Source organism: Glandiceps talaboti, chromosome 12, assembly GCF_964340395.1.
Source record: "Glandiceps talaboti chromosome 12, keGlaTala1.1, whole genome shotgun sequence".
Taxonomy (NCBI): Eukaryota; Metazoa; Hemichordata; class Enteropneusta; family Spengelidae; genus Glandiceps; species Glandiceps talaboti.
The window spans coordinates 9,910,933-9,924,385 of NC_135560.1; the positions used below are offsets into that span (position 1 = coordinate 9,910,933).

Consider the following 13,453-nt stretch of genomic DNA (forward strand, 5'->3'; position numbering starts at 1 on the left):
ACACAGCAAAACCAGTGATGTAGACATGAATTGTCGTGACGCAGAATAACCTGGGTATAAATTCCATATTTTTTCATCAACTTGGGTTGTGCATGTATAATGAAAGTTAATATGCAATTTATTTTCATTACAGATCATTTGGTGAGAATTACCATACATACAAGAAAGCAGTGCAACATTTAGCTAGTTTGGATTGTCTGTACTCACTATCAGCAGTTGCAAAACAAGATGGCTACTGTAGGTAAGAACTGAGACAATCAGATTATTGGGAACTACATCTAGATATCATTCCCTAATATTTTTCTGCATTCAGCCAGGGAAAATACGAATGACCAATATGGGCCTTGTCACTACGAATTAGTGACAAACCCTTAGGTCATGATTATTTTCCAGCTGAATGGAGAAAAATATTTGAGAATAACATAATTACACCTCCTCAAGCGTAATTTATGAAGAATTTGGAAAAGTAATGGAATTTGGAACATTTTGAACCATATTTTGGACACAGCAAAACCAGTGATAATAACAAGTACATGTAAAATATATCTTGTATTCTGGAAGTCATTAATTAAGTCCAGTCCAAAATCAGTCTCAACAAGACATGTAGGATATTTATGTGTGCGAGTTCAAATAATTTCTTGTTAGTTTCTGCCTAACTGTTGCAAGTATAAAATACAAACACCCACTATGCTACCTTGAGGATGCCTAATTGTAACAAGACTGATTTTTTGTCGCTGTATAATTATGGTCATTTCATTGTCATAGCGATGGTCAAGGGTCAAGCGTCAAAAGGTCAACAGAAGCTGCATCACATCCAAACAGACTCCACACACAAATTATACCAAATTATTGCATTTATGTAGTACATTTTGTAAATTTACAGTAAACTTTATGTTTCTGTTGTAACAGCTGCAACTTACATATAATGTGTAACTAGTATTACCCAGGGTGCATTGCAAAGGTTGGAACAAAGGGACAGTTCAAGTTAGTGAAGAGAAGCATTAAATCTTCAATCTGTTTGGTCAATAATTGACATCAGAATGAGAAAGTCCATAGTGACAGCTGATCTCTATGTTTAGATCCTCTGATGTGGGTTGTCAACCATTTGTTGTCAAACTGTGTATTATCAGTTCACAGTAGTAATATTTATTTCATCCCTAATAAGTTTGAAAGTTTCGTTGTTTACTGGCCTATTTTGTAAAGCATTTTGAAGTGGTTGTGTATTTTGCATTTGTACGTTCTGTATTGCATGTGGGATGCTACTAGTGTTGTACGCAGTCATTATGGCAGCTAGTTGAAAGAATCGACTGTTTATAGTTTGCACGGTAATGTTATGTTTGCCCGGTGCCACATTAGTAGCTACGATATGAGAGTGTGTCACTTTCACTCCAAATTTACTGTCAACGACGGCAGCCTTGTCGATTTCATTGTCAATGTAAACCCTGACAGCTCCACAAACATCACAGGTCAGCGTCGAGACCGCAACCGTACATGTCAAGTTTTTGTACGGTTTGATATCCATCGGAAATACTATGACCATGCCTTCTTTTGAAGTGATCCAACATTTCTTGATATCGGTACGATTCATGTTGACAGCACCAGTCAGGGCAACGGCTTGCCAACCTTTGGACGTTGTCGGTACTAAGTACGTACCAGTTCCGTACTGGGGTAGCAACGCCGACCAACATTGGGCATGTGTTATGAAAGTATCATTGTAAAACGGCTTCGGGATGTCATTTTGTCGGTCGGTTTGTGCATTCATAGTTTGAAATTTCTTCTGCTCAACTGTTACATCATGAGATAAGATTTCTGACTTAAACCGCTCTATAACACTTTCAAGATGATCAAGGATGAAATTTCTTAGAAAGATTTCCATCATGGAATGAACAACTCCACTCGGATGATTTTCATCATATGCAAGCAACTCATCAGTCAAACCTTTCTGAACTCTATCACACAACGCTGGTTTCATACTAAGTGATGGAACATCATAATACGGCGCTAGTACCCGCCCTCCCGTGTCCTCACTCGTGATACATGACTTTTGTCTCATTTGTTTCCCGAAAATAAAATTAACATAAATAAGCTGGGGTTGATTTGGTAATTCTAGTATAGCCCTCGTTAGTTCTTCCTGCGCTGATGGTCCAAGTTCTTTGTTGAAGTCGTTAGCTGCCAATTCCCATAGTATTACATCCATATCTTTGGCATCTAGATGTGTTTCCAGGCAGTAAGCATAATACCTACTATCTGTTGCCCCAACTGCAGAATTGTGAATATCAACAGGACTCCCTAGAATTCTCTTCAAAGACTCCCCAAGTATATAAGAAAACACACACTCTTTGCACGATAAACCTCCACCAGCAGAAATGGATCCACCAACAACGCCAACCTTAAGTGGTCTTTTTGTTTGTACAATTTCTAATAAGGCTTGTTCCAGTCTTTGTACATTTCCCTGATGTACAACTACATCTTTTAGTGTGTCGTTTCCATGGATACCCAGCTGCTTACATTGTTGGTGAATAACCTCCCTTTCTGCCTTGATCCTAGTAAGAAGTGATGCAAGCCTTTCTGAAAGTGATTCTTCTTTCGGTTTACTTGTTTGCATTCCATTTCCCTTCTCTCCTGTTTTGTGTTCTCTGATGTCTCTCACTGCACTCTTTTCTACCAAATGGAATCGTGTTGCCATGAGCAACGGCAGACAGCCAGTCAGTAGGAGAAGTGACAATAGTCCAAATGTATACCTTTTCTGACGAAAGTTCAGTGTTTTGTTTATCTTTGACCTTGACACTGCACCTATGTGTACAAAAGATATGATGTGAATTGTGCAATTTTAGTTTCAAGAAAACATCTTTTAGTAGTTTTACAGAGTCACATTGGATTACGGTGACCTTACTTAATTGTATGATTTTCTTGACCTCTATTTCTTCAATCAGGTGAAATTTTTTTTAAAGTCCACATTTAAAAACAAATGGTTAGCAGTTTCCTTCTGACTTATCATTTCTGAACCATTCAGACTGTTACAGTATGAGTATGAATTGATTGTATCGCCAATATGTACACATAAACTTACTATTTTTAATCCTTTTAAATTTTTTAGTTTAAACTGCCCGACCAATGAGATGTTACAATAAGAAACATAGAATTAAGTACTGGCACTCTTAAGATTACAACTAATATTATACATTCTTCAATTTGCAGTTTTGTGGACTAAAAAATCCAGCGGACCAAAGCTACGGACACAGTTAGAGGCGAATTTATGACATCATACATTATCGTTGCCATGCATCATTAAACATAAATCATTCCAATATCATAACAGTTACTTTAGTATGCAGTGTATTTTGCCACGTATAGTAAAATATTATTTAACTGCGTTCTCTCGGATTTTTTTACCAGTTTATGCCTTTTGACTTGTATGTAATAGATTACTGACTATTTATACATGATGTTGTCCGGTCTATAACCAGGACTCAAAAACCATTAAGTAAAAATAACAGACATAACAGTAAACACCATTTCGTGTACACAGTGATGTAATGTATATACATTTATTGTTTATTGTTTACTCACCATACAACCTGGTTTGGATCTTTAATATTCCTGCTTCCATTTCACTGAATTTTCAACCAATTTTCTAAAAATAAGATAAAATATCTACCACTCATTGGTGTTGATAGTTACAGAGAGACGGTCTGTGAATAAAAATGGCAAAAGTAATATGACAGTTCTAGCTCCTACTGTAGTATGGCTTTCAAATCACAGCTGTGGCTATACCAGTTAAACTTTATGTTGTATGTCATCTATGCCGCATAATTTATCAGTATACCATGAAACTTTAATAAAGGTTCATTCTGGCTAGAAGACAATAGAAAAAATACTGTCTGTAGTTTCTATTGTTAAGGCTGCCCTTTCTAATAATATCTTAAAATAATGGGCCAGTCAATTGATTAAAAAAAAAATTTAAAAAGTGTGTTGGTGATGTTGCTATTAATAGTCTGGATCCCTTTGAAATGACAATTAAAAAAGTCAAAAGGAAACTGTGACTCATATAGTTCATAAAATGGATATTTAGCCCAGACACAAACTTTCAGTGTCACCATCTTTAAATACCAGCTAGAATTATAGTCTTGTTCTGATTTGGCCATAGAGGGGGCTATTTTTAAAAAAACATAATTTTGTTGAATCAAAGAAATACTAGTATAGGGTCACTCAGGTCATGAGAAACATTAAAATAAAAAAAGGCCACTTAATAAGAAATTGTAGTTACCTTCCTGGAGGAACCTTTACACGGGCTTCACTGACCCAACCTACCTTTCTATCAAATTTAGTAAATTAGTATTACTTTATTAGTATATTTTCAAATGTCAAATGATGGATAACAATAGAAATATTTGACATGGCCTTCTTTTTACCAGCTGACACACTGTATGGCTAGATTACAATTCAGTGTCTCTCAATTATACAATATAACGGATGTGTCATGTTTTTTATGAAAATATGGCAAATCATAGATTTATTTTACTGTTAAAATCCGAAAAAGAACATACAAAATTCAAGTCGAGTTTTAGGTATGTTAGTTCTTGAACTTTGCCAAGCTTTAGGTTCTGCCTGTCCTTTGATGTAAGTTTGCAGACAAATTTATTGTTAGGTAAAGCAGATATATAAAATATAATTACTAGTACTGATAATACTTGTCATTGCTAAATGAGTTCTTATTTCATAGTACACTATTAAATATTATGATTAGCATAATTTATGCATGATGCTAATTTTGTCATTCACAAGAAATGTTCATGTAGTGTATAAACCAATCACAGTTTTTATAAGTTTCTGACAAATGTGAACCTACACTGAGACAGAAAATAGCTATTAGTGGACAGCATGTGTTCAGTTTAATGATAAACATAATATTTTTCCAGTATTGGAAAAATTAAACAGATTGGTATAGTTTTGTTACTTGGGATACCTGGCGACAGCTGATTTTTAAGTGGGAGTGTGTTCCTAGGGATACCTGGAGATCACAGATTTTTGACTGGAATTGTGTCACTATGGATATCTGGTGACAGCTGATTTTTGATTGAAAGTGTGTCACTAGGGGTACCTGGTGACCACAGACTTTTGACTGGAATTGTGTCACTATGGATACCTGGTGACAGCTGATTTTTGACTGGAAGTGTGTGCCAGAATTATTCACTACTGTAGCTTACTTTGAAAATGAGCTTTTCCTAACATTTCATGGCAAATATTGATGGCATTCTGGAGAGAGGTCTGCTTGTATAGTAACCTTCCCAATGGCCAATCTTGATAAATGTGAGCAATGTTCTGTGAAAATTGTTGCAAAAAAAAAAAATTAATTACCAAATGTAGATATTGGGTTTTGTGTTGACTCTCACCATAGCAGAATTTGTTTTCACTGCACTTTCATTGTCCTTGTGATTGTACAAATAATGGTCCTTGTGTAGAGAGTTTATACCTTGAACATGATGTCACTTGAACTCAAAGTCAAGATGAGTGTACAAAGACAGACCAAAGACCAAAAACTTCTGATATTAGTGTATAAATACAAACAGTGTGATCAATGTTGATACATGTAGATGCCAATCTGATTTGTCAGCTGATGTTTTCAAACTAGTCACTGTGTGTGTAATGTTCTACCCTTTCCTTACAAATAATTCAAGCAGTACATGTTGGATAAAAAAATTAGAAAACAGTTTTGGAAAGAGCAAAAAAAAGAGCTGAACATTTCACCTGGAGAGGTGCTATAACTCTAAAGGAAATATGTGAAACTGAGCAAATTAACATTTTGTGTTTCACTTTTTTTATCATCAGGCCATCATTGCTAGATAGACATGGATTGATTCACATACAAGATGGCCGACATCCTGTTGTTGATGCGTTGCTAGGGGAACAAGAGCAGTATGTTCCAAACAGTACACAAATGGATGTAAGTATTAAATCAAGTGATAGTTTTCTTTGGCTGGGTTAGATCTTGTCCATAAGTCGATGATATGCTGGATAACGAAAGGATGAATATTTTCAAAGATTTTCCGTAAATGTACATTCCAGGTTGCAGAATTTCACATTTGCCAAAGCCTTGAGTCTTATTTTCAAGCATAATGTAAACATATGACCCTCAGCTTTTTGCTGAAATGTAACAAAGAACCTTACACAAAAGTGACCAGACAGCACTGGGTTGTTTGTCAGTTCTTATTCAAAGAGAGCAGACATCATCCATCATTTTCTTCTGCGTGCAACCGTTTTTGAATACTTGTAGCGTTTGTGGTTGTAATTTGAAAATACCAGGGTACACCTATACCTACTACCCAGCCGAGTACCCCCCCCCCCCCCCCATATACACGTCATAGTAACTCTCGATGATATGATATAATTTATACATTATACATTTTACCCTCACTAATCACAACATTGACTGATTATCACCAGGTACAAGGCAAGCAGTGTATGATAATTACGGGACCCAACATGGGAGGTAAAAGTTCTTATATTAAACAAGTAGCCGTTATTGTACTAATGGCACACATAGGCAGCTATGTCCCTGCAACGTCAGCAGATATTGGTGTATTTGATGCCATCTACACAAGGTTGGTATGACAAGTTCACTAAATTAGTTTGAACTTGATAACTTTAAACTAATGATGCTTTGGTTTGTTTTGTTGGCAGAGGTTGAATCCTATAGGTTGTGAAATAATTCAGTCAAGAGTTTTGTTCATGTTGCATGAAAAACATAACATCAGTCAATCAATCAGTAATTTATAAACATCAGTTTCCACTACGATGTAGAGTTCAGAGGCGCTGTACAGTTAAAATGTTCTGAAGAATAGACATGTCTTTAGGTCCTTTTTGAAGGTGTTAGCTGTTGGCTTTTGTCGTATTTCCAATGACAGTGCATTCCATAGATGGGGTGCAGCTCTTGAGAATGCACTCCCGCCATATGACAACAGTTTGTACTTGGGTTCGTGCAATAAACATTTGGTAATTGATCAAAGTGTCCTGGGAGTTGGCTTCACGTGATTTAGGTCAGATATGTATGTTGCGATAGTTTATTCAGAGATTTGTAAGTAATCAATATGTAATATAAAAAACATGAATTACTAGGAATGCAAAATATTGAAATAAGTTACTGGTTGATGATGAGAGTTTGTGCGTATGGAGATATGATATGTAAATCACATCTATCTCACTGCAGTAAGGGCACCTGTACTTAAGTCTATGTTTCCCATGTTAGAATATCACAGTAGATGTATATCCATGGTTACACAAAATTCAGTCTGCAGGGTTTGTTTGATATTTATATGTAAACAGTTGATAGAATAATACAGCAGATATATAAAGAGTCTTGCATCTGATTGAAATCTGAAGACATTGATGTTTCTGCCTGGAAATAGTTCATCGTGCTAACTGATGTTATTTGGTGTATGCTTATTATTCAGAATGGGGGCCTCAGACAACATTTGCCAGGGGAATAGTACATTTATGGTGGAACTGCAGGAAGCATCAGAGATTCTAAGTCAAGCTACAGACAAATCACTAGTGATTCTAGATGAACTAGGACGTGGTACAAGTACTCATGATGGTATGGCTATTGCCTATGCCACCCTGCATCACATTGTTAAAGAGGTCAGGAAATTCTTTTGTTTTTATTTAATGAGTGCGCTGTTCATACTATTCTTTTGTTTTTATTGTGTGAGGGCGCACTTAATAATTACGGTGTTTATATTGGAACTATATACACTATGGACATTGTACATATTATCTTTTGATATACATTTCAATTTGCATACATTAAAATAATGCATCAGCAGGGATATATTTCAACACGTCACAAGCTTGTACTGAAAGCTGTGTGTCCTTTGGAAAACAATTTTCATTTATTGGCAATATCTGAATACCAATGGATACATGGTAGCAACTAAATGATGTATTTGTTTGTGTAAAATGTATGATACACTGTTTACAAAATAATCAATATCAGACATAAAGTATTCAAGTTAATACTTATCAAACTGAGAGGAAGATTGCTGAACAGAAATGAAAGATCCACTCTACCAGAGCTACCTACCATTGCTACGGGAGGAGACCTAGGGGAACCTGTTCTAATACTTACATTATCTTAGTCTTGAGGTTGAGACCTTGTTTTAGGTCATGACCTAATTCCCAGACAAAGATGGCCACCAGTCATCGAAATATTGGAAATCTCTGATATTTCATTGCATTGTTGATTGATAAAATTTATTTTTGTGGAAAATCAATGTCAAGCTTACAATTAAAAATCCACAGTTTGAACGAATAAAGTTACAATGTGAAATAAAAAATAATTTAAAAAATTGTAAATTAATTAAAGTACTCATTTTAAAACCAAAGACACACCCCCATCCCCCCCACCTCCTCCCCTTAAAAAAAGGGCTGAAATATTCTCTATCTTCTGTGCAATACAAGATATATTCATTGCTATAGCTACAAAGTGACCTTTTTTTCAATGTTTGACCCCTAGGTTAGATGTCTGACATTGTTTGTCACACATTATCCCTCATTGGCGGAATTAGAACAAGCTTTCCCAGACAATATCAGCAACCACCATATGTCATTCCTAGTACATGACGATAAAGGTAATGTGTAACTTGTACTTGTTATGTCTGTTGTTAAAAGCTACAATTTCTTGTTTTGTTTTGTACTGTGCAAGAAAGACATGGGGGGGGGGGGGAGATATTTATGAATGACCATAGACAGTATGTTAAGACATACATTTAATGACACTTCCAAAATTAATCATGAAATGAAGCACTTTAAATTTTAAGATACATAAGATAATACTGATTTGAACCATCTGTGACATGTGGAAGTCATGTAAACAAAAGTTTTTGTAATGTTGAACGTTGGGGGCGCTATGTTGCAATGCTGATTGCAGTGATTGCACTAGACTTGTTTTCAAAGAGGTTCACAATGTTTAATTATGAAATAATTATAGAGTTGCTGATTTTACTGCATGTACTTTGCAGAGACTGTGGTGTCTACAACTAATGCACCCATGCATTGTGATGTCATATATGTTAGCTTCCAGACACCTTGATTTCATACATACTTGATGTCATTATCACCCCACTGTTAGACTATATTCACATAAAATTATCAATATCAAGGGTATGTGACATCATAACCATCCATTACAGATGACAACCAGGGCAATGATGTAGACGTTATCACATTCCTGTATCAGTTGGTACCTGGGGCTGCAGCTAGAAGTTACGGATTGAATGTTGCCAGACTGGCTGATATTCCAAAGGAAATTTTACAAGTTGCTGCTAAGAAATCCAAGGAATTAGAAGATGCAGTCATATCTAAGAGGTAGGAGAAGTCTGTATGTAGACATTCTATTGGCTGTAAATTTTTTAATTTATCTTTATCTTTGTATTTGCTTGTGTACGGATATTTGTAATCAGTCACTTATTGGGTTTAGAGGGCTCATTTTCAATCCAAAAGAAATCAGGTAAAAACCATATGTCTTAATACTTTTATTTCACAGAGGTGGTTTAGATGAATTCGTTAGGCTTTGGACATCCACAGAGGAAACAATAAAAACCGTCCTCCAAGATACAGACGACACCAATGAAACATGAATCAAGAGGGTGTGCGTACTCTCAATTCCACCATTGTAAGGATTGGCAATAACAACAAAAACAAGTCATTAGTAGGAACGTGGATGAAATGTAAACAGCTCATGTAATCAGAGAGGAAACTGTCAGGATGTATGAGGACATAGTTGTCAAATTTGTCGGTGAATTTCTTGTAGATTTATGCATCTTGATGTTGCTGATAACAGTGAAACAGAAGTTGTCATTATGAAAGTGGACAAAATGTGTGGAGAGTGAAGGAACGTCCACCATGAGACAAGAGCCGCCAGTCATATCTATGAAGTTTAGTAAAGGTTGCCAACATGTACCATGGCTTCATTCTGTATTTATAATGTGTAGTCATCATCAAGTACTCAGACAGAACACCGGAACATCAAAACTCTGACTGTAATGTTTAAAGGAGAACACCACTCACTCAGTTGCTAAGAAACACCAAATTGAAAGTCTTTTTCACCTCTATTGTTCTCTCAGTGGAACACCATTGCATTATGGGTCTTAGCAGACATTATTCATTAGAGGCACATAGACCCATGATGCAATGGTGTTCCACTGTGAGAACAATACCAGATTCCAAAGTTTATGAAAATACCGTTATTTCCTCGAGTGGTGTTGCACTTGTTCAAATAACATTACCACACACCAAACTATTATGGGTATATATAGTACTAGAGTTTCAGTTATACGGAATTGACAAATACCAAACCAGGGTGCAAAGTCAACTGATATGCAAAATACCAAACCAGGGACTGGGTGCAAAATCATTTTCAAAGAGAAATTTTTGTTAACCAGACCTATTCTGCTGTTGTAAAAATTGTGTATACAAAATAATTAATATCAGCGTTTTGACAAGTTTGTGGTGAAACTCAGAGAAGTTTAGGGTGTGAGAGAAAGAATGTCATGTTATATTAAAGATACAAATAAAGTCTAGGAAGTACTAAGGAAAGATTATCAGTATTTAGTAATAATTGTTACTTTGTGTTCAAATAGAAATCATGTCACAAAGAAATTCATAATTTTGTTGTTTTAGAGTATTGTACAACAGTGAAAAAATGACCAGGCATCAACCAATCAGCCGCAAGCTTTTGTTCAGTGGTCAAAGGTCACTCATTAATTATTCATAAACCTTGGTACATGTTATTGCTGTTGAACTTCTGGTACAAGAGAAGCTTTGTTTGGACACTACTGGAATGCATATAATTTTAATGATAACACCATGATAAAGCCTGTTGAGGTGTGAAACATGTCAAATATTATGGTCCCAATATCTCGTGTAGGGGATTTCCTGACATTTATGTTACATGTATGTTAATGTTCATAGATCCATACTCTCCTGTCTTCATTCAAGATTTTGATGATGCTAAAACAGGAACTTTGTACACACTCCGATGAATGAGACATTGGTACAAACCTTGAACAAATGATATTAGATTGCTATCAGTGGATGTTAGTCATGTGATCTCAAATGTAAGGAACTTTTTAATTTCTTCCTGTCTGTTGTCTACATAAAATGATTATCAAACTCCTGTTACTTGAATATTCACTCTGTTGATTTCCTACGATCCATTTGATATGAAAATGCCTCTATTTCCTACCTACATTTCTGCAAACATACAACCCACAAAAAAACACCTCTAACCTTAAAACACATGGGTTCCATTTTGTACGTGTTATAGCATACAGTAAGTAGAAAAAATAAAACACATTTTTGTGAATAAATAGCCTTTAATGCTACAAAATAGAGAACAATAAAATGTACAACCCATTATCAGCTGTTTTTTCATACTACAGGTATCAGCTTTAAATAGACTTGTTACATACAACAGAAATCAAAATTGCGTTCACTTTCAATGACCAAACATGTTTGATATGAGCCACGTTCAGCCAAGTAACATGTAACAGCCAGTAACCAATGTCCAATTACTGTAAATAATAAAACTGCGATGGGTAAGTACAACCAGATATCTAGACTAAACAGCGAGTGCAAAATTCAAACAACCCAGCTCAAGTTTAAATTTTAGATCTGGTTGTGCCCACCCACTGTGGTTTATTACTTTGTTTGGTCATTGAAACTGAATGCAATAATGATTTCTGTTGTAGTTCATCATTGCCTTTCAAGATGTGATAATCAAACACAATGTATTTTGGTCATAGGACATGTTTTGTTCTAATGATATGTGCAATATACTTTTGTTCATACATAATTCATTCAAGTTAGTTTATTTCTAGTTGCCAAGGTAACCAGTATGAGGTGAAAGTTCACGAATAGCCTATCCATGAATTACGTTAAAGCACATCATATTTTCAAAATCTCAGGGTTTTTAAAAGGAAAACTGCACTGAAAAGAACTTGACATCATTGGAATTCTTTCTTTGATGTCAAACTGTGCAAACAGATGATATGATAGTGAAAGCGTGTGAGAAAGAAATAATTTGGATTATTTATATAGTTTTCCAATATTATTGTAATTAGACCCTAAATATAGGGTGTCAGGCTTTACGGTGTTAAATTATCATTTTTTCTCACTATTTCACACAAAATGATAGGTTCAAATACAATGAATAGAAGGTTGATGTCATCAAATTGTGAATCAGTGTCTGTAAATTGCGCCCTCTAGTGACGTGTCTACTACGAGTCAAATGCCAAATCAGCTCTTATTTCATTGTAACTGTTCTGGCCTTATGTAATGTTTCCCTTCTCAGAAGAGTGACTTGTTCGTAAGCTTTTCACAAAACCATGTATGTCATTTCTACATTTTCACCAGAGAGGGTGTGCTTTTATGTAAACATGATATCTTGGTAGCTATTGTCAATCACCCACGTTATCAATTTACAAACACTAACACTTCACGACACTTGTAAAAAGATCAAATCTCAAAACTGAAACAGAAGTTGTTATATTTGGTTTCGATAGCCTGGAATCCACGACAACAATAGAGTATTTCATATCCTTGCTACATATAGCACACGACAGCTTACATTTCATGCAAGGCTTCTGAAATTAATCTTTAAAAAAAACTTATCCACATGCAGTACATAAACATAATACAAAGTTGTCAGTAGAGCTCATGTTAACCTTGTATTACTATTACTAAAATCAAGTATCACTAGTTGTAATACTATCTGTCTAAGACATTTCACAAGTAAATATTCAAACCCTGTGGTGAGTGGAATATGTCAAATCAAAAAATGACATCTTGGTTGTACTCAAGAAAAACAACTGTTTATTTTGCTTCAAGTGCCACACTGTTCACACTTTCAACGAAATAACCTAAATCAAGTTTTACAAGAAGATTATTTTTTGACTTCAAGAGTTCTAAAAAATATAAATTGCAGTTTACAGTATGGCACAATGAAACTATAATGCACTTTAAAGTGGTCCTTTTTACTTTAAGTTTCTCATCATAACATCTTAAAAAAGATGGGTCGATTAAAAATTTAAAAAAAATTAAAGTTTACGTGTCCTTGTTGACACTTTCAATTCATAATCGTACTGTAACAGTCTGAATGGCTTAGAATGATAAGTCAGAAGGAAACTATGAACCATTGTTTTTATTAAATTACCAAATTTCACCTATCCAGATTTACACTTTTGGGGGCGCCAACATACATACCATCAGTGATGTGAATTTTTTTCTAATTCTGCAGTAGAGAGTGTCGATTTTTGTCGTTATTTTGCTGGATTAAGAAATATATGGTTGGCTGTGTAATGAGAAACATAAAAATAAAAAGAGCCGCCCTTACACAAAATATCAATTCCAAACAGCCTTAAAAATGTGATCCTGTATAGTCACGTATTGAAAAAAA

General features: G+C 35.1%; 1 protein-coding gene across 1 annotated transcript in view; it reads left to right on the plus strand.

The window, feature by feature from the left end:
* The window catches only part of LOC144443280 (DNA mismatch repair protein Msh3-like), a 31,503-nt gene extending 21,853 nt beyond the window's left edge, over window positions 1-9,650 (plus strand). The window contains exons 16-22 of the mRNA XM_078132719.1: window positions 134-241; window positions 5,830-5,944; window positions 6,445-6,602; window positions 7,452-7,638; window positions 8,513-8,627; window positions 9,189-9,363; window positions 9,542-9,650. Of these exons, the coding sequence (XP_077988845.1) occupies window positions 134-241; window positions 5,830-5,944; window positions 6,445-6,602; window positions 7,452-7,638; window positions 8,513-8,627; window positions 9,189-9,363; window positions 9,542-9,635 (952 nt within the window). The 3' untranslated portion in view covers window positions 9,636-9,650. The remainder of the gene's footprint in view (window positions 1-133; window positions 242-5,829; window positions 5,945-6,444; window positions 6,603-7,451; window positions 7,639-8,512; window positions 8,628-9,188; window positions 9,364-9,541) is intronic.
* The last annotated feature ends 3,803 nt before the right edge of the window (window positions 9,651-13,453 follow it).